The 25,547-nt window shown below is 36.9% G+C and overlaps 3 protein-coding genes across 3 annotated transcripts; all 3 read right to left on the reverse strand.

The window, feature by feature from the left end:
* Positions 1-2,433: 2,433 nt before the first annotated feature.
* On the reverse strand, positions 2,434-7,788 carry LOC144664365 (cell adhesion molecule DSCAML1-like). The gene is made up of 7 exons (XM_078525483.1): positions 7,758-7,788; positions 6,072-6,156; positions 4,519-4,886; positions 3,792-4,052; positions 3,603-3,653; positions 3,166-3,198; positions 2,434-2,713 (listed from the first exon to the last, which is right to left on the reverse strand). Exons 3-7 carry the CDS (start codon positions 4,775-4,777, stop codon positions 2,505-2,507), a joined length of 813 nt encoding a protein of 270 aa, XP_078381609.1. The 5' UTR covers positions 4,778-4,886; positions 6,072-6,156; positions 7,758-7,788; the 3' UTR covers positions 2,434-2,504.
* A 2,135-nt stretch (positions 7,789-9,923) lies between these two features.
* LOC144664355 (protein amalgam-like) lies at positions 9,924-15,638 on the reverse strand. The gene is made up of 9 exons (XM_078525469.1): positions 15,491-15,638; positions 13,577-13,980; positions 13,324-13,354; positions 12,516-12,755; positions 11,785-12,057; positions 10,836-10,886; positions 10,561-10,611; positions 10,227-10,273; positions 9,924-10,076 (listed from the first exon to the last, which is right to left on the reverse strand). Exons 1-9 carry the CDS (start codon positions 15,543-15,545, stop codon positions 9,924-9,926), a joined length of 1,305 nt encoding a protein of 434 aa, XP_078381595.1. The 5' UTR covers positions 15,546-15,638.
* Positions 15,639-19,953: 4,315 nt separating this feature from the next.
* On the reverse strand, positions 19,954-22,097 carry LOC144664154 (uncharacterized). Its single transcript, XM_078525270.1, has 5 exons — positions 22,085-22,097; positions 21,325-21,690; positions 20,766-20,813; positions 20,360-20,413; positions 19,954-20,018 (listed from the first exon to the last, which is right to left on the reverse strand). The coding sequence occupies exons 1-5, from the start codon at positions 22,095-22,097 to the stop codon at positions 19,954-19,956; spliced, it is 546 nt and encodes a 181-aa protein (XP_078381396.1).
* Positions 22,098-25,547: the final 3,450 nt, after the last annotated feature.

The following is a 25,547-nucleotide window of genomic DNA, read 5'->3' on the forward strand; positions in this document are numbered from 1 at the left end:
TTCAAAACAAGTCGCTGCGACAAGGCGCTTGTTCGGAGCACAAGCACCGAATTCAGTTAATGAGCGGGAATTTCAACTACTTTTTCTATTCAATTATGGCTAAAAAAATGACACTCTCTCATTGGTTAATTTATATTTTGTCGTAGCGACTTGTCGCAGAAGTGTGCACTCGCAGCGACAAAGCTGCTTTCATTCATTTTGTCGCCTCGATCAGTCGCACGAATTCAAACTGGTTTGAATTCGTGCAACTGATCGCAGCGACAAAATTCTGACGCAGCAACAAAGATTGGGAATTGTTGGTACTAGCCTGCGACTAGCTTCATATTTCGGCAGGAAGAGAAATTATACTCCTTCGGCCGCTGACCTCTAAGCCAGATGGCTTTAAACAGTTTCGATGGCACCTTTATTGTGTTGAAAGAAACACTCAGTGTAATTTTTTCTATGCGGTATTTTTCTCTGAGTTCATGATAATTTATTTTTTTATCGTCAAATGCCCACCTTCCCCTAAGTTAGCAAATGCCCCACTCGTAACAACAGAAAACGGAAGAAACAACGCTATCGTGTTAATAAACTTTAGTTTGAGCTAACAATACTGAATAAAAAATGAGTATCAAACTTAAAGCCATATTCTTTGTAAATCCTTGTCTTCTTTAAAGAAAACGTAAAAAAAAAAAATACCCGGCGAAACATTCAAATGAAAATTGCTTGCGTTCACTAGAAGACGGCAATTACTTCATGCTTTCACGTTCTAAACATCAGGTGGACAACATTGCAAGCATCTGATATTCACCTCACGATTTTCTTTTGACGGAAAAGGTGCCAACAGATTTTGACATAACAAGATCATTTTAGTGATTTCAAACCATGGTAAAGAAGTTACAGTTTTTAAAAAAATGTTACAATTCGTAATTAACACTTCTCATTTTTCTTTCTTTCTTTTTTATTACTTGCTTGCAAAAACAGTGTACAATGCAATACAAATACATTAATTAGCTGCAATATATTACTAACTTATGTACAGATTGTCTCTTATTATCTACAAGAAATAAATTTATTCCTTTCTCAATACATTACCTTAAACAGGCGTTTTTTAATTTATTAGTTGACAGTATTAAAAAATATATCAATTAATTATATTTCTGTCGCATTTTGAATGCAGCGAATCGAATCAAATCAAGTTAAAGTGCATGCATTTATAAATTTCGCACCATTAATTTATTTAACTGCCTACACTCTTATAAACCCTACAAATAACGTCGCAAATGTTCAATTGAAATCAAAAGCAAAAAGCCATTATCTACATCAACTTTATTCTCTGTAGCCAGAACAATTGATTTCCATCTGCAGTTATAGTAAGTGATACTCCGCCTTCAGAAACCTCCTGAAAACGGACACTGATTCTTGGTCCCAGCCCCATACAAACACTCCTTTTTTACTCCTTTCTCCTACAGTAAGTGGACGCTAGAGGCTATTTACGTCAAGGTTGGGTTGGATATCTATGTTAAAATTGCGCGTCCTAGTCCAATAGTAATCGATAAAACCCACCATTACCAATAAAATATAAAACCCACTATTACAATAATACCCACTATTACAGTAACTGGCAATGTTTAATAATTGTTAGTGTCTGCAAAACTCGGTACACTTATCTTTGATCTTAGACATAATGGTTATCTATGTTAATTTGATTTTCAAACTGTTTAAGAGAACGTTCACTTTTCAGTGAACATAAAACATTGTATGTTAATTATTGTTGTTGCCCGTTTTTTGCTTGGCTATAAACTGTGAATTTACAAATAAAGCATACACTAAACACCAAAAAAGTAAGAGTTGTACATTCCTCGACCTCGAGTACAATTCGTGATATAAAAATAGGTATGAGTGACGTTTAAAAGTCTTCAAAATTGCATGAGCCTTTTTAAGAGAGTGCAATTTAAGAACTTGCAAAAAATACCATTTTATCGCGTGTTGTGTGCTGAGAATGTCATGCGGTTTTCTATTTATTGTATAATTACTCAACAAATTTAAAAAAAGAAATTTCCGTACTACGAATCATTACTATATTTGGAACAGCGAAACATATAACTCCTCGCTTCGTCCTCAGGCTAATTTAGGTTAAATTCAGAAATCTTTGCAAGTCTTCAGCCCAACCTCGCGAATATTCAGAAGACCTCGGCTCAACGTTAGAAAACCTTCGGAAATCTTCGAAGGAGTTCGTGTCAGCGTCGGAAAGAAAAGTAATAGATATTCCTAGAATGCACAATTTAGGGGTAACTGTACTGTTTTCGTTTAATCAAACGTGTAATTTTGGTCAGCGTATTAAGTGTATTTTGGTCACTGTATTTGGACGAATGCATTTTCTGTGATTCATTTGATTGTCTCACGTGTTGCAAACGTAACAAAATGACAGTTTAAAAAACTACAAAAAGACAATTGCGACCTATATTAGGAGAACACGTTAATAGCATTCAACAAAATAACAACGACAACACTAGCTATAATGGTTACATTTGATCGTCATTATTTCCGTCATCAGATGACAAATCTACTTCATACGGGCGAATTACTCTTCTGTGCTTTGTTTGTCTGCGAAGACAGCAACACGCAAGCAATACTGCCAAGGCGAAACCTGCAGCAAAAGCAATCGGAATTCCAGTTCCAAGGCCAACATCTAAACTGCTGCCTCCTTGTTTGGACTCTCTGGATGGACTCTCTGGTTAATAGAAAATGAAGATATGGCTTGATTTGATAATTACATACCTTTGCTAACCCTAAGGTTATAACTAACAAATCTCTAGAGTCCTTAGCTCCTTTTCTTGCTGCTTTTTTGATAAGATGTTTTGTTAAATATATTACCTAAATGTAAAATGAAATACGAGTAAAAAGAAACACAAATTTGTACCTGTTGAGTGTCGTATTCACAGTATATAACTGTCTGCCATCTAATTCGCTTCTTTGTAAAGCCACTTATTTGATTAAGCCTTCGTCTTATAAAGGCTACGACAAAAACCTTCAGGACCCCCCAAAACTATATAATAGCCCCAGTGAAAGGGAGAACATAAACCAAGAAAGGTTCGTAAATTCTCTTTATTTTATGGTTAAGGAAAGTACTACCAAACACTGCTTCTGAGCCTTCAAAAGTATAAAAGTTAATTTTATGTATACCTGTCGGAGCTGCTTCTGATGTGGTCTTTGATTCTGCATTTGATGTAAAATGAGTAAACATATGGTAAGTATCACAACAAGTAATACAATACAGTTTTTTGTTGTTGTAATTTGCACACCATCTGATCTGTGCCTATATAGACGGATTGATACCTGAATGAGAACCGAAGCATGGTGTAGCAAAGTTATATGTGTAGCTTAGTGTAGTGAGAACGGAGTCAACTTAAAAACAAGTATAAATCTTCTTTTAATTACTTTGGGGCGGTGGGAGGCTATTCTTATTCTAGACCTTTCAAATGGGGGAGGGTGGTGTTAAAAATAAAAGGGACTAGTAGCATGAGAAGTAAATATGGATTGTTGTTTAATAACACAATAAAGGAACCATGCAAAACAATGCAAAGCGATTATAAGTAATAATATCAATTGACATGTACAACCTGTTGAATGTGTTCCTGGTGGAGCTTTTGATTCTCGATGTGATCGATCAACTGTAAAATGAGGTAAACTTAAATAAGAATCATATATTTCCAAGACTATCCCATATGCTCATGAAATATACAAACAAGTAATCTAGGTATCTAAGACACAAGTCAAGAACGGGGAAAAATAACAAACATTTCACTTACTTTTGATGGTTACCTGATACGTGAAGCTTGTATTTCCCGCAGAGTTTCCCGCCATGCAAGTGTAATTACCAGCTTCATCCCTGGTAACATGGCGACGTAATAAATACGTAGGTCGATCAGTGTTGTTCTGAAGCACTTGATCATTCCAAATCCAAGCCACCCATGGAACAGGATAACCTTTGGCCTCACATTCCAAGAATAAAGGCATGTTCTCAAACACCACATGACCCTTGTCGCTTTTCATCGTAAAAGTGGGCGACTCTAGTGAAAGAGTAAAACAAAATATTTTTTGTCTTTATAGTATATGTCCAGATAATTTAGATGTTCATCCTACGATCGGGTAACCTTTTTTGGTTTTTGTAGTTATTAACGTTTTCGATGGCAGTGTTCCAGATCGCCCTACCCACGTGTAGAATATAACCTAAAACTTTTTAGACGCAATTTTTTCTTCCGAAGCAATTATTGAAACGGAGGTTTCATCCCAAAAAAAAACTTCAAACGCCTCTACTCCTAGTTATAAGCCCAACAGAAAATAAAAAGCTCTTAAGGTTCACAATTAAACAGAACCAGATGTATCATCCATCGAGCCAATACCTTTTGTTTAACAAAATTTGTATTTGTATTGAGTTATTAACATGAATTTCAGCTATTTTATAAAGCAACTAAGAAGGTATGTAAAATTGGTACGAAAATGGGAAATACGACATTAAACTATAGGTATGGTTACCTTTGGCAATGCGAATAATTGTCGTTCTGTGATCCATTCCTACTAAAGGTTTCTTGTATTTGCATTTCACCCAATTGTTGTTATTCTTTGGTTGAATATCTTTCATTATCAGCGCTCCATGAAGGTCGAGGCCAAATTTTTGTTGGTTCAAAATACTGATAGACCCGTTGTCTACCTTTACTACCATCTCCCACGACTTGGTAGATCTGCAGTCGGTCTGGCAGAAAAACCACGCAAAAAAAGAGAGATCATACTCCATGTGGCATGGTATGGTAAGATCTTCGCCTATTAATTTTTGGCCGTGATTTTCTCTGGACTTTCATTCTCCGCTGCGTGATTTTCATCAATGAACCAAAAGTTGGGCAATACTGAAAATTAAACAAATGCATATCGCTTCTGTCTTGTGTATACAGGAAACCACATTTTTATATAATGCAATAGAAAGTTAAATTTTGAAAATTATTAGACTTCATGGTAAGCAATACAGTTCATAAATGAAGTTTATAAAAATATATATTTCCAAAGCTGGGATACTAAAAAGAAACATTATGGGAGTAAAAAAAACTGTGATTATTGTTCATCTTTGTGTAAGATAAGAATGGACGTTTATTCTTATGTCCCATGATAAAATCGCTTTGGGGCGTTCATCGGAACGTTTTGACTGCGATACTGCTAGTATTCATAAATTTATGAAGACTAGTCAGTATTGCAGTAAAAAGGGCGCGATCAACGTTTCCGTGTTGCGTGACTCGTTGGCAATTAGAAACAATAACAGTTTTCTTCAAGATCGGGTTCCGTCACGTGACCGTTCCTTATACATGTAACCACGTGGAATACTGAATATGCAAAGTGCGATTCGACCGATTCTAGTATCAAATTAATCAATTGAAAATTTATTTTAGCTAAGCTAAAAATACCCCTGCTCGCCGCTTCTGACAGAATTAAGGCTTCAGTAAATTATACAAAAGTTACAGCTGTCCCGTTTTATAGTATTCCGTCTCATCGCGCTCGCTACTACGTAGGCGGGAGAAATGAGAGGCGGCAGTATTCGCAGGCTAAATTTGGTTTAATGCTGTGCGTATTAGTGCCTGACAAGCAACAAATTAATGCTAAATTCATTTTGTTAGATAACACCCGGCGTATCCAATCGAACAAAATCGAACCAAAAATCAATCGAACACCAAACGCTCGATTGGGTTCGGTTATCGAACAACATCAATTTTGCTGTGAGTTCGATTTTCGAACCATTCGAACGCAATCAAACTATTTTGTTCGGAATCCGTCTCTTGATAAGCAAAACATGCAGGACTAATCAGGGGGACGGTGGGCCGTACAAATGTCCGCAATATTAACAAACAAGTGTCGGAAATCAAACGTTCGATTTTGTTTGATTGTCGACTGTTCGGTAATCGAACGTTTGCGGGAGTTTGTTCGATTGACCAAATCTTAATGTGAGTTCGATTAAGTTCGATAATCGAATCCAATCGAACGATTGGTGTTCGATTTGGTTTGATTACGCCGGGATAACAATAATCCTACGATTGTGTACAAACCTTTCTCTTCTAACCCATTGACAATAGATATCCCGAAAATGAACCACAGAACCACATTTTACATTCCACATTTTGGGAAAAACACCTACAAAATGAAATTGAATTGGTTAGTATTATTTCTGCGACAGGCGAAGAAGAGAGAAAATGTATCGTCGGGCCGCATGTAAATTAGCTACTGTTAATAAACCGATTAACAAATGAACCATGTGCCTGTCCTGTTATCCAATTGTATCCACGCTCAGTGACTTCTTCAGATAACAACGTTGTTTCGACGGCTGTAAAGTCTCAAGCTACAATTTTCAGCAAAATCCCAATTAATGTATTGCGATCTTCAGCTAGCGTATGTGTACAAGCACTATGAATTGTTAATTACCCACCAAGAGCCTCTAATGTATTTTACCACGATGACAATTGTGACCTCTCACGCGAAAACGTTCCTTACGGAAGCCGTGTGTTCGGCGAAACGCGCGGCAAGCGAACGGATGAGAAACGGCTCGATGAGCCGTTTTACACGGATACCGAGAACGGCTACACGGATGTAAATTTTTGTTACACGGATTATTATTATGCATTATGCATTAGGTTTTCTCTTTACATTTGCCTATCATTAGACAAATTGCAGCTCCAACAATTTTTGTGATTAATAGGCATAAAGTATTATATTAGTGTTCTTCAAAGAATCGCAATCTAATAGTTTGAAACACCAGTCAGTGATATCTGATCGGCGAAGGAGCTTAATTGGGAAAAAACCCTCTCTAAGTTCAAACAAAAGTGAAGTTTACACTAAATAGAGTTTTACCTATTCCTATCTCTATCCTATCTCTATTTCTATCTCAGCTACGCGAAGGTGCTTAAAATTCACAGATGGTAGATAATGTTGGCTTTTAAAGCATGTCGTTCTTATAGAGCCTAGACACTCCCCAGATCAGCATTTAGTTTGTTATTGACTGAATGAGGCATTTCTTAATTTGCTAATATGTTGAAAAAAGCCCTGCATTTGAAAGCCTTAATATCGCACAAATGTCATGTAAATATGATTACATAATACATTTCTAGCAAGGCCAAATAATTCTACAAGTATTAAGCATTCAGCCTCCAATGTTTTTTTCGGATTCGTGTTTTTGATGTTAAAGCTTTTTCACGAAATCTAGAAATGTCACGTTGTCGAAGTTGAACTTTGCTCTTCGCCACGTGATAAAAACATCATGACATAAGCACTTTTTGGAGCGTGGTAAATAGAATTCGCTTTATTCAGAGTTTCATGTTCTGGCCATGGCCTTGTTCTGTTCCAGTTTTAATGGATCGGAATATCATCAAGGATATGTATTTAAAACACTGCTTTACGATCTAAACTTTATAACACGTGCAATACTCACACCATCTAGAAATTTGACAATGCACGCCATTGAATATTTTGTCGCTGTCAATTTAGAGCGAGTGAATGACTAGGTGTTAATTATTGTCTTTAAACAGAGAACTAGAAAATTATTGGAAACATTAGCCTGCGAATAGCTATGGAAACATACGTTATGGAGTGAAGTTTTTGTTACTAATAAATCAATGTTAAAATGTTATTAAATACCCAGCGAAAGAGGTATCTACGACCTCTCGAGTTATTCGCTTATTTTACACCTGCGCTGGCGTCTTTAGTCAGATAAATACGGTTTGAAATCGATAGCTACGTACCTTTACCTTGTTGAAACATGACTAGAACACAACACATACGCAAAGTCACCAATAATTTGCCGTTAAGTCAGGAATAATCCCTGTAAAGTAGAAAAAATCGCGAAAATTACGTTTGTGTGATGTCGCTTCCCGTTTCTCGAAAAAAAATACCGTGATTTATGCGCTAACCCAGTCAATGAAATTTTTGAAATGCAAATTAGCCCGCCGGTACTGTCCCGAAGTTGTCAAAACAAACCATTATGATTGGAGATCACAAATAATGAAGCTTCAAAATTGTTTATGAAACTATAACAATAGGTCAGGCGTAACAGATTGAAAAAAAAAATACATTTTCAAATTTGGAAGCTGGAATTCTGAATTTAGCGCGAGGTCAAAACGTAGAATGGAAATGAATATACCCCCCACGAGGGTCAAAAAACAGCGTGTTGTGAGAGAAATAGTGGGAATGTAGGCGAAGTTTTCATTTTAAAAAAGTGTTTAAGGGACACCGCCTGTCTTTGAAAGTGTTTTAGGAAAATCGTCCGCCATTCCGGTTTGTTTGTCTGAGTCTTGTCTGAGTCAGGACGTCACTTGCGCGCTTCGCCGTAATTAAGGCACCATTTTTTTAGGGTTTAGTTTTACGTAACTTCCACTGTCACTGGAAGGAGCTTAGCTCATTAGCAAAGGGAGTGGGAAGCATTTTGTTCTATTCTTAATTTTAATTAAAACCACTTAATTATCTTTGATTGGGTTTTTGAGAAGTGTCGGGCTTCTCTTCTAGTTCAACGTACCCGGTCGATTTAGACACGTAGCATTCCATGGCGAGGAACTTGGTCAATACACTAAGACCACTAACTGATGTGGCCAGTGTGCAATACTTTTGATCTTAGCCAGGTCGCATAAATCTATTGAGTGTAGTGCATATAGGCTGCCTGAGATTGCTTATTAACCATGCCTGTGACCTTGGCTACATGTATATCGCAGTGTGGTTTTTCCACGCCGAATGAAACTCATCTTTAACAGTTCACTAGTAAGTGCAATCGGGGTAAAAAAAAATCCATAAAGGAAATTAAAAGAGAATTAATTTTATTCTGAACAGCTAAAGACCAAAGCATCCATAATAAATAATAGCAAAACCTTCAGTTCTTTATTAAAACAAGAGCACTGAGATACACCTGACTGAGGAAATGTTGACCTGTGAAAAGCATAAGCCATGAACGATGCGACCCAAATGTTGTTTACTGCGAATAAAAAAAGAAAAAATCAGAATATGACTGGTTGCATAAATCATGCTTTTAAGGCCCCCAAAGAAATAGATATCTTGATTATAACTGAATAAATGGAATATTTCCCAGCTGACCAAAGCTGTCTACCCAGAATGGCATTCGGTCTTATCGTTCATGATTTATGCTTTTCACAGGGTCAACAATTCTTCAATTAGGTGTATGTGTACCACAGTCAAATTGTACTAAAGGCTTGTAAAAATATTACGGCAAAATATACTTTACTACCTACAATCAATTCAAGAACAGATAATTTAGTGTGCCTTGTGTGTTTTAAGTGGGGTTAGTGGTAGAGTCTTTTTGCAACATGTGTGTTAATTGAAACGGGCGAGGCATTTCGAGTCTAACCACGGCAAGTCTGGCACAATGTGTCATTCTATTTAACGGGAACATTGACTCCAAATATTTAGTTACTATATAGGGTAGCGCCAAGAGAGGATGAGGGCGCTCCTGTTATGCATGGAATTTGGTTTGAGAACTGAATTGGGGATATCGCTTTGTAACGGCATGCTGCAACCCAGTATTGCATGAACAAAAGTTAATGCAGTACGAGCAGTTGTTCAGTGGTACAATATTTTCTGAGGAGACGAATGTCTCTATTCAACTCATAGGTATAGTGCTATTTATATTTTTTCTATATAAGACTCGATGTTATAAATTGCCATCCTTTTTAAAAACTCTAAATTGGAGACCAAATACAGTAGTACGGATGTAAAAGCTTTATGGAGCACCCTATAGCTACCCTGCCAATAAAAATACAATAATTTAACTAATAAAAACTAGCCCTTAGTTTCAAAAGATTATCATCGACAAACGAGCTCCTTTATAGTCCTTCTAAAGTGATTCTTGTATGTGCATTTGCAGTCCACTCCATGCGGCGGTGTTAAGGTTTGTGGCCTTATAGTTATAAACCATCTCTGTCATCAGACTCACACAACGCCTCAAGGTTAGCTGCATGATAATTTTCGCGCCTTTTCCGTCGATAATAACAAACGTACATGCATAAAACTGTCATTATGATGCCAAGAGCAAAACCAGTAGGAAGTCCAATACCCAGGCCAACAACAACAACAACAACAACCATTTTATTTTGCCAAATTAAATAGAAGATAAATTACAGCATAAAATAAATTAACTAAAATAGGCAAAAAAAACTACTCAGAGTAGAAAAACTACTAGTAGTAGGCCAAAAAACTACTAGTAGTAGGCCAACGCCAAGTCTGTCCCTTTGCTGGACGTCCTTCATAATAGGATCTAGATAAGTTAGATAATAATGTAGTTTCAGTTGATATACAAACATGCTATAGTCTTGAACGCAAACCGAGAACTACGAATGATTTCACAAAACCCGAGAAAGAAAATTGTTAGCCACAAACTACATTTTTCACAGCTAAACAGAAGAATAAGAATAATTAGTCAAACAAATTCATCATTAAATAGAGTTTTGTTGATGTTGTTTTGTTGTTGTTGTTGTTGTAACGCCATAAAATTAGTGACATCATTAACTGTACATGTAAGCGTGAACGCCAACTGGCATGTACCTGTTGAATGTGTTCCAGGTGTGGCCTTTGATTCACCAGTGGTCTCAGTAACTTTAAAGTAAAGACAAATAGAACAGCTTGAAATACGAAGGGGAATTTTAGCTTAGAATTACCGTGTACTCTGCAGAGAAGCTTAGATATACGTACATGTGGTCGAACGGACCCGAAAGAAAAACAATCCGCACAGCCTCATTTAGAGTACCTAATCGTATTGTGTAATGCCATTAACTAAGTGACAACATAAATTACAAGTGTGAACGCCAACTAGCACGTACCTGTGGAATGGTTTCCAGATGTGTTCTTTGAATCACCAGTGGGTTCATTAACTGTAAAGTAATAAAAAATAGAAGTGAATTTTGGCAAAGGAAGATGGTGTACTCTATAGAGAATCTGAGATATAATTACATGTGGTCTGACCACAGGCTTGCCATCCAATGTTTGTGAGGTCACAGCATGCCCATATGAATACTCAAATTTCTTCACTTATTGCTATTGTAAATATTAAAGCTTTCTAAAATCGGCTATTACGACTTATAATTTTATTTGTAATAAAATGAAGTAGAAATATTTTCGCATTGTTGACTGAATGGTCATTCTTTTTGAAGCAGGGTCCAGGAACAAGTCTGGAAATTCAGAGCATGCGTGAAACAGGCAGCGTATCTTTTGGCTCGGTTGACAGGGATAAATTTTTCCCCATGCAAAACGCTTGGTAAAAGCCCAGGGGGGGGGGGTACTCCGGGATCCAAGTGACGGGGATGTGCGAAGGATTTTTTTGGGGTCGAAATTTTCGATTCCGGGATTTTTTTGGGTAGGAGAATTTGGCAGGTATTTTTTTGGGTGACTTGATTTAAATAGGGGATTTTTTTGGGTATTAAAATCAAACTAAAGTGCCTTGGCGCGGCCTTGGCAATTTAGGGGTAATTTGACTCGGGATTTATTTGGGCGTTTTTTTTGGTCCAGGGATTTTTTTGGGTAATGTCGGGAGACTTAGGGATTTTTTTGGGTCCTGAGTTTTGCCTCCATTCGATCATCCCCGTCACTTTGATCCCGGAGTACCCCCCTGGGGGTAAAAGACGGCTCAAGAGAAAGGGTAATCCTCCTACTGAGAACAAGTCTTCTCCTTACCCTTAAACGGGTTCTATTTAATGGCAATAAGACAAATAACATAATACTTTATAACCGGTAATATGCCCAACATTTCTACCAATTGTACATTTCACTCGCCTTTCTCTCTCAAGATGAATGTAACCGAATCCCATCCAACCGGGTTCTTTGCTGTGCACACATAACTTGTCAAGTCGTTATCATTTACAGGAGTGACCGTCAAAGTGGTTGAGTTCCAGGTACTGTTAAAACCGACACTGATCTTCTCTCTGTGTTTATGCCAAGTGAACGTCGGTGAAGGATTTGCAGCTGCTACACACTTAAGCGTCGTAGAGTTCCCTCTTAGTATCTCCACGGTAACTTGCTTACTGGGGAAATTTATGCTTGGTGCATCTAAAAACAAATTTATTTTATGCTTTAAAACTCAAGACGCTTCAAAATTAAGGCTACAGCAAGTACCAATCTATTTGGTTCATTCATCCGTCCGTCCGTCCGTCCGTCCGTCCGTCCGTCCGTTCGTTCGTTTGCTCATTCATTCATTCATTCATTCATTCATTCATTCATTCATTCATTCATTCATTCATTCATTCATTGGTTCGTTCGTTCGTTCGTTCGTTCGTCAGTTGTGTGAACTAAAAGAGATATTTAGAGGCTACGTTACGCAGCGCAAATAAACTTAGCAATATATAGTCTATCTAGACAAATAAAAACACATACTGATTTAAAACTAACGTAGACTGTTTTGTAAACAATCTAAATCAAAAAAATAATAATTACAATACAAAACTGTTAAATAGTGCAATTACTACTTTTGTAAATAAATCGGAGACGACTCAAAAACAATAGCACACATAACACGTTGACAGTAGTGATGGGTGAGCTGAAATTGCCATTGGAAGATAGTGACACACAGATATAGTTCCCTTCCTGTGATCTGTTAACACTTCTTATGTAGAGAAACCTGCTTTTCCCCTTCTGTAAAGGAATGCTGTCTCTGATCCATAACACGGATGAATTCGTTTCCATCCTGATGTGGCAGGTGATGTTAAGTTCATCACCTTCTTCAACATCGAGAGAAACGTTTTGTGTTGCTAAAATAAATGATATAAATAACATGGATATCTGTGCTATATCTATCTTTGTAAAAACACTTCAATCATTTGAAGGAATATATACATAATTTTATGTAGTAAAATTCTCTTAGGATCTTTAAAAGAAATTACGACGGTTATCTGTCCTTTCTATAAAGCGGAAATCGGCAATTTACAGACAATAAACATTTTTAAACAAAATTTAAAATAAACAAAATTAAAAATTAGAAAAAGAAAAAAAAAAAGAAAATGTTTCTTCGTGTCGGGTCACCAATACGGCCATTTACTTTCCTTCATAAAGTTTTCACAAAGAATGGTGAACTCGTTTGGTAAGATTAAAATGATCGATCTCTTTCATATAATATCGATATTTGCTTTCATAGTTGAGTGTACAATAAGGCGTCATTGAAGCAAACTTCTAACTGTTCCGGCTTTTAAATCACGACGTTTCGGCCTTCGGCGTTCTATATGGAGCTTTTCATAAATAGCAAGTTTACTAGACTAGTCCAAGCCCATAATCATAAAGTTTAAATGTGCATGCAGGAATAAAACAAGGAAAGTGTCTCACTTGGCAGCTTGGTTGGCAACGGAGGTAGATCCTAGAAAAGTAAAAATGTTTTTCAATATTATATAATTATTCTCTTTTACTTCGTCACATCTAACGTACGCGTTATTGCTATTTTTAATATATATGATTCTAAATCATGAAAATTAATAAGGAAAAAAAACTTTGTTGATATGTTTACCATGTGTAAGGGTCTTATTAAGGAAGCAGATCCTCGTAGTTACCCTCAGACATTTCAGAATAAAACGTTTCGTACCTGTACAGAAAGTGTAAACCAGCTCTGTAAGGTTTTCTGAGGAAACCCGTTCACTCTATCCCTGATCCCATAATCCCCAGAATCATTGGGTTTGGCACTGAAAAGTTTAAAGACCACGACGTAGTCGTGTGCTAGATCTCCTGCCCAGTATAGGCGTTTCGTTATCAAGTTATTTCCCCTCAATAAAGTTTGGTTCCTGGACGGTTCTTGAACAACCACAATCCAGTAGTGTTTGGCTGCGTCAATTTCTTTATCCCAAGGTCCAAACTGAACTTGCAAGTGCTTCGTTTTCTCTTGTTCAGTGAGAGACAACTTCCAAGTGAATGTTTGGTTGGATCCAGTTGAAGCTATTGTTGTTTCGTTCTGCTCAGTAACAAACCTTAAGCCATGGACTTTATTAAACACTGAAAGAGAATATTAAAAATAGTGTATACGGATATTGAATGAATGTACTGGATGTTGATAGATATACTGGATGCAGTTGATAGAAGAATTGAAGAACATAGAATGATGAAACACTGATAAATTTTGGTTTTCTTTAAAACGGCAAAAGAAATGTTCGAACTTAATGAAATATACAGAGTCAATTAATTCGGTTGAGAGAATGAATATATGCAGCTTTTTTAATATCTCCCATGCAATTTACTTAGCAGCTACATAAGTGATCAGTAAGGATTGAATTATAGTAATCCAAAGTTAGATACTATAACGGACGCCTTCAGGACTACATCTTGGTGTTCGTAACAGAGAAAGTTCCAAATAGCGGGAGTTATTTTCAGTAATTCTTATTCGCCGGGACTTCAACTCCTCAGGGTGTCCGTGATAACGAGGTGCCTGCAAGGCGGGAGTTGACTGTATTTTAAAGATGTTGTAATCAGAGCGTTTTGAAAACTTTCCCAACTACTTTGGTTTGTAGTTGTAGGTTATATAATTACAAACAGAATCGATCTTGATGTTCGTAGCTTTTAAAATACATACAGTAACAGAAGCCAGTCTAAATAATTAGCGTCGAGTGAACTTTTGGAATAGCTCCCCTTATTTCACAGCATTTCTTGTAGGATTCGTATATTTTCAGTGGTCAAACAATGTTTGAATTGGCGATCGGAGCTAGCTTATCGCTGATTTTTCGCAGTCTGTCGATAAACAGTCGCCCATTTTTTTCCATCTTTAACACGACTGCGAGTACTTTTTCAGCCAATACACGAAAAATAAAAAGCGGAATTTGTCAAAATGCAAGACTTTACATAACACGGAAGAAGTACAAAGGAAATGTACAAAGTGTTAATAAAACTAAAAAAAATCCAAAAATCTAGATGCCTGAAAACTGATAGGCTGCACTAAAAGTAAATTGCTTTTCATAACGAACGTTGTTTTATTATCGATGGTCTGTTCTCTTCAATGTAAACATTTCTTTGTTCAACATTTGTTGACTATTAAATATTATTCTCCTTCGTAGCTGTCGTTTGGGTTCGTCACGTAACGCTAGTAAAGAAGAGAGAAGACTACACAAATGCTTGCACTGTTGATGAACATTGTATAGAGCGTCGCTTAATTGGTTTAAAGGATTTAGTCCAAGACTCATTCAATATTAGAAAAGTATTTTCAATGATGAGTTTGTCAACGCGAGAAGAGCGACGAAAACTCAATATTACAAAGTTTCAAAACGCCGCCAACTAACATATCGAATATAAACATGGCTATGCCAACTTATTCTTACAAATACCAAATGTGGGGGAACGTGCGGCATAATAATTAGAAAAAAAAATTGTTAAATGAAACATTGGGAACTGCAGTATTTCTATAGAAAAGGGCTTCTACAAGTTCTTACATTTATACGAAAAAGCTGTCTCTATTATTACTAAATTCGGGGAATTAAATTCAGTTTTAACACCGAACGTTAGCTCTGTCACGTACCTGATCCTTGGAGTAAAATAAGAAGGAAACTGCACAAGGGACTCATTGCTATCATCCTTCCGCCCTAGCGTCGCAAGAGAGTCACTACAACTGCAGAATATAGCTACCGACTGGTAAACATAGCGTCAAGCTTGTTGCGACAATGCGTCGATTAATTTATTCCGTCTACGATTCAAAAAATGCAAATTATACGAGATTGTCACAGTGTTTTCAAAACCTGACCACTACTGAGAGATAATAGCCAAAAGCTTTCCGCATTTTTCAATGAAACTTGAAAATAGGTCACGCATAAGTGGTTACCGTGAGAAAGAGTTAGAGTTGATGCTTTCTTGGAATTGAACTCAGCTGGTCATCTAATCAGTGCTAGTTTATAATTATTTTCCATCGCCTTTGTCTTGAAATGATTTTATATCCTATCCTTTCCAATCGCATCCCATCCCATCCTATCTCTTCCCGTCTCGACAGTATTTATTTATACTCTCCCGTCCCGTCCTGTCCCGATCCGTCCCGTACCATCCCGTGCTATCCCGTCCCATCCCATCCCATCCTATCCCATCTCTACTCTACCTTACCTACCTTACCCTACCCTAACACCTAATCAAACCCATCCAAACCTTTACATCACATCACATTCCCTATCCTACCTTTCCCTATCCCACCCTATGCAAGTTCTTTCACTATAAGAATTCTACCGTGTTCTTACTAAATAAAAGGTGAAAGTTTTCCCAAAGTTTGATAACCATCCCGTTTAAGCCGAAAAATGTATAACCCGAGCTTTTCCATGTATGAGAGCACTCGGAGTAACAACGGAACTGCCTACATTACTTTGAAGTACAGGTCATCATTTAAAGACCCTATACAACTAAAACCTTTCCCCGAAAGCCTTTCAACAGCATATTAAATAAATACAAATGGAGACTACATCAATACAAGAATATTTTATTTAATTTGCCGTTCAGTTTGCACAGTCAAGAATTATAAACTCTTCATTGCAACAGTTACAAAGATAAGACTGACAAATACAAAACATAAAAGAAAAGGACTCAGTTGAGCAGCAAAAGCAACGACGCAATTTCTGTGGCAATTAACATTATGTATAATACACAAAAGTATGTTAAATTTGAAAAGTTATCATAAAAAATCTAAATACAAAAACGAGGAACTATGTTGTACCAAGCCATGGTCATTAAATTTTATTTGCGAAATTATTTCGTGACATATTGTTATAAAGCGACCTATCAGTTCGCAATCCATTGGTGTGATAGAAAAACTTTTAATCAAGGATTATTCAATCTTATAATAAACTTTATTATCAGGCATACGTAATCAACTCATAAGTTTGTTTATTATTATAAGTATTATTATTACTATAATTAAATTATCATTAGAGAAAGTGCGGTCTTGTATTTTGATCTGAAATAGGGTAAGGTTTTCCATAAGCGTGGCACACCCGACCAAATTTTTGTGAAGCCATCCTCCCCCTCCCGCCCCCGCGGAGAAACCACTCATCATAAAACTTGCCGTAAGTCTAGTTCTATTAGTTAATGTAAAAAAAGGTTACAAGCTATGCTGTTAAAAATAGCTACCCTTACCGGCCATCATATGGCGTTTAATGCAAACATAACGGAATGTTGATACTTCAGCTAATCCGGGTGATGACTGTTATTGTAAAGACGTTAGAATAAACCACAAGGTGTCTTTTCTTTTCTTTTTCAATCATTTTTACACAGTACGATTGCAAACGCTACAATCAATACTCGATATACCTACAGTGGAAACCCGATTTTTGAAACCCTCGATTTTTTTAATCTCTCGTTAACTCGAACCAAAATTCTTTCCCCTTTTCTCAGCCCGAACACCGTAATATGACTAATATTACCCCCCATTTCTCGAACCACCCGATTTTTCGAACCAATTTTCGTTTCCCTTGGAGGTTAAAAAAATTGGGACCTTTAACTGTACATTACTAGCGATACGCAACTTACATTACTTATACTACTACTTTTTTTTAATTTATTAACTTATTTATTTGTATTATCCACGACAAATAAAGTAATGATTTTAGTTGAAAGGGCGTGGAGGTGGTGTCGAGAGTTCAGAGAAACAGTCTTCCGATCACGAAGCTTTGCAGGTTTTCGACCCATTGATGCACTGGAAGTCATGTGACGTCAATTATTAAGTCATAACAAAATAAAAGTTGTGATCGCAAGATTGTTGACGCCCTTTCAGCTAAAAATCAAGGACACCATACATATCGGGTGGGAAAACCCTTTTTAAACAAGCGAATAAATTGTTTCAATATTATTTATAACTTTCCGTTAAATGTTCTTTGTCAGATTTTCGTTGTTAAGTCTTGCGTGTTCAGCACTATTGTATTTTACTCCTTCATTTCCATGTTGTAATTCAGTAATTTATATTATATTTTCGTTGTATCTGTCACACCGACTATACTAGCGGTCTTATTATAGTCGAAACTGACGATGGATACATGTCATCGGAAATCAAATGTAAAACCGCGCGTTTATATCTTATAAATTTTTAATCGACTGCTGTTAAATTATCGTTTATGTCTCACTCAGCCAAATTTGTATCCTGGGGAAATGGCATTAACTCGATTCCATACCCCGGTGCCAAACTTCCCTGATTCTGCTGGTTTCTGGAACGAACGTCTTTCCATTTTTTATAGCATAAGCATCCTCCTCCAATGAAAACAATGACGACAATGATCACCACTATTGCCACTATTATAACTTTGAAAAAAAAAAGAAAACCATGATATATTAAGATTGAAGTAACAAATCACTATAAAGGCAATAACAATGTTTTTAGGATATGATAGCGTTCGTATACCTATGCTATTTTACATAAGAGCAAAGCTGTGAATGAAACTAAGACAGGAAGGACATCATTAATAGAAAACAACCGGTAAGAAAGTGCGCCTAAACACAGAACAAGATGGAGCCTTTGTCGTAATAATAGCACAAGTAAAGATAATCTACATTTTGATAATCAAGAAAGACCAGTGACTTTCTGTCTTTTTTTCCGCAGTGCTTTTCGTAAAATTTTGGGAGAACTCTAAAGAGCTGGAAACGCACGCTTTCAGCAAGTGTTCCCAAAGCATTTCTCGTTTTCCCAAACTTCCACCCGTGTTTCTATAACTCGATAGAAACAAAGACAATGTTTGATGTTTTTTTTATTCTTAATGATATTGTTCATGCATGTGCTGGTGTGAATGATGACAATAACGGAGACGCGTCGTCATTCTTCATATAGAGTGGTCCAACCAGCTTGGTACATTTCTATGACTTAATACATTTTATTTTCCGTGCTAAGAAACCTAAGTGATTACAACGTCTTACATGTACAGTATGGGGCCCAGTTCTCGGCCGGGTCCAGTTCTAGGCCACTTTGTGTTCAACACGTTTTTCGCGCCTTATTTGAATCAAAAGAAAAAGTTATTTTCATCAAACGATAGACTGATTCTTGTGCTCTAAGTATCTTGAGTTTGATCCTTCAACTCGCTATAGAAAACTCAAACGTCGAGTTTACGCAGAGGTTGGTGAATTTGTTTTCCCGAAAACTTGTTTGTTTACGGCTCCTTAAAATTTATGGATGTAGTAAAATTCGTATTTTATGTAAAAGCCCCTATCAAACAAGCTAATTTTTGGCATGTGAAACGTAGAATAATTCAGCTTTCTGCTTAAGTTAACTTTTCGTTGAAATATTGTATTTTTGGGTCTTAATTTGCTTCGAAATTTTTTCGTTCGACTTTTGCGTATTTGCCAGTTCTCGGCCACCCTGCTCGCTATCACAGCTTAGCACTTTGTTTTTTAATATAATTTCATCTGCTGCAGCCAGAAGGAAAGAAAGAAAAATTTAAAAATAAAGCTCAATTAAATCTCTAAGTTTTGAGCTGACTCTTGTCTTGTCTATTATCTCTACAACATCTAACTCTTTCAAAACCTTTTCCCTGCAAAATAAACCATCTAAATGCATTGGTCACACAATGCAATTCTGCATTTTTACCAGAAGCTGCACACAGGCAAGCAACTAGGCGCGCTAAAAAGCTTCTTTTCTAAAGTAAAACAAAATCCCATAAAAATAATTTGGGATCGACACAGCATAAATTAGTTTACAGAATGATTTTATGATTGTGAACATTAACTGAGCCTTTTTATACAGAAAATTACGCACAAGCTTTTAGTGGCCGAGAACTGGGCTCACAAATGGTGCTTTATTTTTTATTATTACTCGGGCAAATTAATTATTGACCGGTCGATAACTTTACACCAAAAAGCTGAATGATGAAGCTAGCTCTGGGAGAAATCTCAAGTTTCTTGGGTTATTCTGAGGAAAGGGATACAAGTTTACGTGTGAAGTGGCCGGGAACTGGGCCCCATACTGTACTATTATAAATTTTTTCAAGACGAAAATTTTACTATTACAAACAAAAGTATCATGACTTAAAACATAGCTGTTGTTTTTGTACTTGTAGCCGTCGTCTTTTCTGTTGGAACAACTGAAGGTGCTGAGAATGAAGAAATTAGAATTGGTTGAAAATGTTCACGGAATGTAACAGACAACGTTCCTTGAAAATATAAACCTTGATGTTCCTACATTTTTTGTTTTATAAAACCGTTGACCAGGAAGTCTAGGGAACTGTTTTTTCATCCGATGATTGGGAGTTTAACGTCTAACTTGACATTGGCTATTAAGTCACTGTTGCATGGCGCCTACCAGCTTGGTACATTTCTAGGACTTCATTTTATTTCCCGTGGTAAGAAACCTTATTGATCAAATTTTCAAGACGAGAACTGTGCTATTATCATTACTAAAACAAGAGAATCTAAACTTAAAACATACCCATACCTGTTGTTTCTTTTCTTGTAGCCGTCGTCTTTTTTGTTGGAATAACTGAAGGAGCTGAGAAATGAAGAAATTGGAATTGCTACAAATGTTCGCTGAATGTAACAAACAACTTTTCCTTAACGTAAACCTTGATGTTCCTAAATTCTTAATGTAATAACAGCGTTGGCCAAGAAATGTAGGGAACTGTTTTTTTTTTCATCCGATGATTCGGAGTTCAACGGCTAACTTGACATTGACTATTAAGTCACTGTTGGCGCTCACTTATTTTATAACATTTTCATTAAAACATACCTGTAACGTGTTCAATGACAACAGCAATCAGATACTTCATGTGTCAACTGATTTTATTACCCTTGCTAAAAAAAATTGGGGAAAGGCTTACTGCATTTTTTTACTACAAGCATACCTGTTGAACCGTCACTTGTTGCTGCTGCCTTTGTTGTGTTCGGAATATCTGAAGAAAAAAAGAACTTTAAGGATTGCAAGAAAACATTTTTAAATACATTGTATTTTCCTGAATCCAGGCATGCTAGAGCTGCCCCTTTGAGAACCCCTCGAACCACTCAGCCGGAAGTTTCTCGCACGCATTGCACTAAACTGATTTTTAGCATAAGGTCAATAAAAGGTAGGTCTAATCCCCGGAATTTATTACAGAGATTCCGCCGCATTAAGGATCTAGGATGATATAGCTACTGAGCTACTGTCCCCAATATGTGCTGCTAAACCAGTCTAGTTCCCCCCCCCCCCACACACACACACCCCTTATTGTTGTCTCTGGTTGTCCTGATAGTTCACTCGTACCCATTTTAACTCTTCCAAATTAAATTAATGACGCGTGCTGTCTCAAGAACACAGTACAATGACAATTATACATAAGATGTTTACGATCCTATAAAATAATGGAATTTTTTTGTATCTTCTTTGAACTGTATAATTTATTCTATATATTTTTTTTAACATTTTACCTTCTTCAGGATCAAAAAGGAGAATAATGAAAACGGAATCCGGACTGCGGCCATCGGAAGGCTCCACAGTACGCCTGTATCTCGTGCCGTTGTCAGCTTCTGCGATATGTCTTATTTGTAAGAGCCCTCTTTGATCCAGGTGGTATTTCGAATCGTTTACAGTCTCAACGTGCCACGTTTTTTTCATCCCGGCTATCCAATCCCAATCTGGATTATCTTCTGTATGACATCTCGCGACGCACTTAGAACACGCTACATTCTGAACTGTTTTTCTAAGTTGCAGTTCCTTTTGCAAAGGCTGACAGGAAATACGATTTGCTCCTCGTCTCACTGGCCATAAAATAGGTGTGTCTAACGCTGGACTATCTAATAGAGACAAACACATTTTTTTGGCAAAAAATCAACGCTGGTGAAATAATTTGTGATAGATAAAAATACGAAAAAAAATACGACAAGAAACACGAAAATTTTACAGACTAAATTTCTGGTCCGATTCTAAACTGGACAGTTCATGTGTTTATTCCTTTTGGTAAGTCAATGAGAAGAAAGCAATACAACCAAAACGCCACCAACATCCTGCTGTTTTTTAGTCTTCCGAAATGATCGCCAATAAAGTGGATATAAAGAGCAAGAATGACCCTGCATGTACTTTCCCGCTGCACGTAAATCTAATGTGAACTTGTCATGCAAATTCGACGGAACCGGTCAGGAAGTTGTCAAAACTAGCCACTGGCGTTGCAGATCATAAACAATGGCTTACCATATTTGACCATGTCGTCACCATGCATTAAAATTATACAGTAAGCCAGGCGTAACAGTTGATGTTCAGGAAGTAAATTACATTTGAAAATTCTTGGTTGTTAGGCTTCAGTTTTGTTCTTCTTTTTTTTCGTTATTTTATTGGAGTAATTGTTAAAGCAGTTCATTTATCATAATAATCAAACTTGCGCAACTTTCACAGTTAATTAAACGGGTTTAACCCTATTCAGACCGGGCTTTTTTTGGTCTTTTCAGACCGGGGGGGGGGGGGCGGATTCCGCCCCCCCTCCGTAACTTCCAGAATATTTAAGCAATCACAATGAAAATTACAGGATATATAGCATGTCCCAAAATCTATATTTTGGTATATGTCACGTGGGTTGATGACGTCACATCACGTGACAATTACATCATAATGTCAAAACAGCCGCCATCTTGGATCCGCCATCTTGGATTTCGAAATTTTTTCAAAACGTCAGAAAACCGCCCAAAATTACTGGAAAATACTCAAAATCAATAAAAATGTGCTTAAAACCCGTAAACAGGTGAAAATAATTGCTTTAAAGTTATTTTTTTTTAACAGAAACACGAGAATTACAAATTTGGGAAAACATGCCTGTCAAAATGCCGTTGCCATGGTGACGTCAAGTTCCTGACACAACAACCTACCCTACCAAATTGTTCCCAGATAAATTTTAGATAAAGTCGCAAAGTTTGGCAGCGTTTGGTTGAATATTAAAAAAGTTATAAGCGTTCAAAGTCGGCGCGGGCACTTTCCGCCCCCCCCCCCCCGGTCTGGATAGGGTTAAGTTTGGGTTTGTTATGTCGAGCGGATGTCAACGAAATGTAAATTGAATTTCAAAAGAGTCGAAAAAGAGCTCCATGGTCCCATTTAAGTCGAGGTCTGGTCATTCACAGAGATCAACAAACCTCCCCTCTTTGGCCCTAATTTGGTCAATATTTATTTCAGAAATCGCAGCACTGATCAGTATTCATTATGAGTATATACTAAAATAGTGAATAGCGCTTTTGGCGCGCTGATTGGATAATAAACTATTCACCTCCGAGCAAATCAGAAAACTCGCGTAAACTGCGAGAAAAATGGCTTCTCGCTTTGCTTTAGGGACAAACGAAGAAATTTTACAAATAAACGAAAAAGCTGTTCCAAAAAATACAAAGAAGGCAACCAAATTCGGTAGCAAATATTTACAAGTGAGACGAAGTTGTTTATTTACAAATGTAAATTAATCTTGCGTAACCTTATTTTATCGTACATTTTTATACATATATAAAACATATTATAATATTTAAAGTATTATAATATTTTTTACAGAATGGTTTCAAATTCAGACCACATTTTAAATGTCGTTTGAAGAATGTCACCGCAAGACCTTAACAAATGTCTGTCGGCAAGAAAGTGCGACGGCAGTTTTACAACAAAGAGTCACTCACCTCAATCCAAGCCATTTTCCGTTGTTAGGGAGAGCCAATTCAACGACGCCAACAAATACCTCAGTACTTTTCTGAAAACCCTGGGCAGTTTATTCCTTGGAAAGAGAGGACGAGAAATTTCCACCACTAGCCGCCTCCACTTCGGCGAATAGTTATTTACTAACCACAGCATCATTAGTGCTGTGTTAAAGTTCAGAGCGCAGACGGCCTATCCATTTTATAGTAAATCGTTATTGCATTTTAGCATGAAGTAGGGTATGAAATCATTGTTAGGCTTTGGGAGATTGTGCCCGTAAAAAAAAAGCATATTGTGCTTTTAGCAGTGCTCATATTTTTGACAAATTATGCCAAAAAATTGCTACTTTCTGAAAATTATGCTCTCTGTCACCGAAATTATGCTACTTTTAGATTTTAAGGAAAATAAAGATCATGTAAGCCAGTAGCTTAACTCTAGCAATTTTAACTTTAATGAACATTTATATAGTCCACCTTCCAGTCTTACAGTCTTTAGCATCGCAAATACGCATGTGCGCAACTCGAAAAGCCAAGTGATTAACAAATGATATCCAAATCAACCGTTTCTGGGTTCTGAATCCGGGGCAGAGAGTTACTTTTATATACTTGTTTTAGACGCCATCCAGGCAAAGCCCTCAGTTCAGTATAGATAACTAAACATTAAAAAGAAAAAAAAAAGAAAAAAAAAATTAAAAAAAAAAAATAAATAAACAAAATTTAAAATTAATTATAAGAATTAAAAAAAAAAAAAAAACTCTCAGATATGCACAGGGTGACCTGGAGTCTGCCGGACCATATTTGACCAAAACAATACAGAAATAAAATACAAACTGAATTATTATAGAACTATGATGGGTTTATTTTGTTTTCCACACATGAAAGCTCACATTATGCTAGCAGTACTAAACTGAAATAAAAGGTTAAAAAATGCTCGTTTTGCTAAATTATGCTTTAAATTATGCTAGCTCAATCTACCAAAGCCTTATTATTGTTACGTTTGTATTCTTTTGGTTAAAAAGAAAGATGCGCTTTGGTTAAAAAAAAAAAAAAAAACAGTAGAATAATAATATATAACCTTCAGTTACGCTGTATAATCGATCGAATTGAAAGTTAAGTGTTGGCTTCAGTGAAGGGAGAAACATCGGAGTTTCGGAGAAAAGCACCCGGAGCAAATGCAAGAACCCAGAACGAACTCAACCCATACAAGACGCCGGGTCGGGGTATTTACACCGGCCGGGCCTCTTCGGTGGGAGGCGAGTATTCTTACCACTGGGCCATCCGTGCTCCCCCAAATGTTATGCTGACTACGCGCTCTTCAGTGGACAGTAGAATAACGAGATGGCATAAGTGTGAAATTCAACTCTGACTTCAGCTGAGCATGTGTCTTTTACACCAGCCTTGCGTTATTTATACCGCACGAATAATTCTAGAAAAAGCTGCTCTGCTCCCTACTAGTGAGAGCGTTCAGCCTCTGGAGCTACGGTCTGGAGCTTCGTCAACCTTTTAGGGGTCATTTATAAATTGGCTGAGTTGTAAACGGCGCTGGATTCGATATCTGAGCCCCCTTGGTTCAAATTTTTCGTGCAACCACTAACTGAAGTTATTCTCGTTAGTGTCTCGAGTTCAGCTCGGCTCAGCAACTGGTCATCCGCCCACAGGTTGGGTTTTTCAACAGGTTTGAGGCCATTCTGCATTGAACATGTCTGCTTGTTCATTCAAAGTCTTTACAATCAGGACGGCAGTGCGTTAACCCACACTGACACGCCATATGAAACGAAATGCTGAAAACTCTAAATTGGATTGCGTTATTAATTTGCTTTATATAAATATTTGATAACAAAATCGCTTAGTATCATCCCGATTGCAGCCCAAGAAAACGTGCTCACTATACAAATATATGAGAATCTCTTTGTTTTGTTCGACTGCCGAAAACTTTGCAAAACAACTAGGGAACATACAGTAAGCTCACACCTTGTGGTTCTAAAAAACGTAGTTTG

Source organism: Oculina patagonica, chromosome 8 (assembly GCF_052425735.1).
Source record: "Oculina patagonica isolate OP01 chromosome 8, crgOcupat, whole genome shotgun sequence".
NCBI lineage: Eukaryota > Metazoa > Cnidaria > Anthozoa > Scleractinia > Oculinidae > Oculina > Oculina patagonica.

Excerpts from the sequence above, each read along its gene's own strand:
- LOC144664365 (XM_078525483.1), bottom strand. The coding sequence starts at position 4,777 with ATGGAGTATGATCTCTCTTTTTTTGCGTGGTTTTTCTGCCAGACCGAC. Across the intron at positions 4,053-4,518 it reads AATTATTCGCATTGCCAAAG|AGTCGCCCACTTTTACGATG; the intron begins GTAACCATACCT and ends CTCTTTCACTAG. Across the intron at positions 3,199-3,602 it reads ACCAGGAACACATTCAACAG|AATCAAAGACCACATCAGAA; the intron begins GTTGTACATGTC and ends CATCAAATGCAG.
- LOC144664355 (XM_078525469.1), bottom strand. The coding sequence starts at position 15,545 with ATGATAGCAATGAGTCCCTTGTGCAGTTTCCTTCTTATTTTACTCCAA. Across the intron at positions 10,274-10,560 it reads ACCTGGAACACATTCAACAG|ATCCTATTATGAAGGACGTC; the intron begins GTACATGCCAGT and ends TAACTTATCTAG. Across the intron at positions 10,077-10,226 it reads GGGACAGACTTGGCGTTGGC|CTGGGTATTGGACTTCCTAC; the intron begins CTACTACTAGTA and ends GTTGTTGTTGGC.
- LOC144664154 (XM_078525270.1), bottom strand. Across the intron at positions 20,414-20,765 it reads AACAAGTGACGGTTCAACAG|CTCCTTCAGTTATTCCAACA; the intron begins GTATGCTTGTAG and ends TTCATTTCTCAG. Across the intron at positions 20,019-20,359 it reads TACAAGAAAAGAAACAACAG|CACCTTCAGTTGTTCCAACA; the intron begins GTATGGGTATGT and ends CTTCATTCTCAG.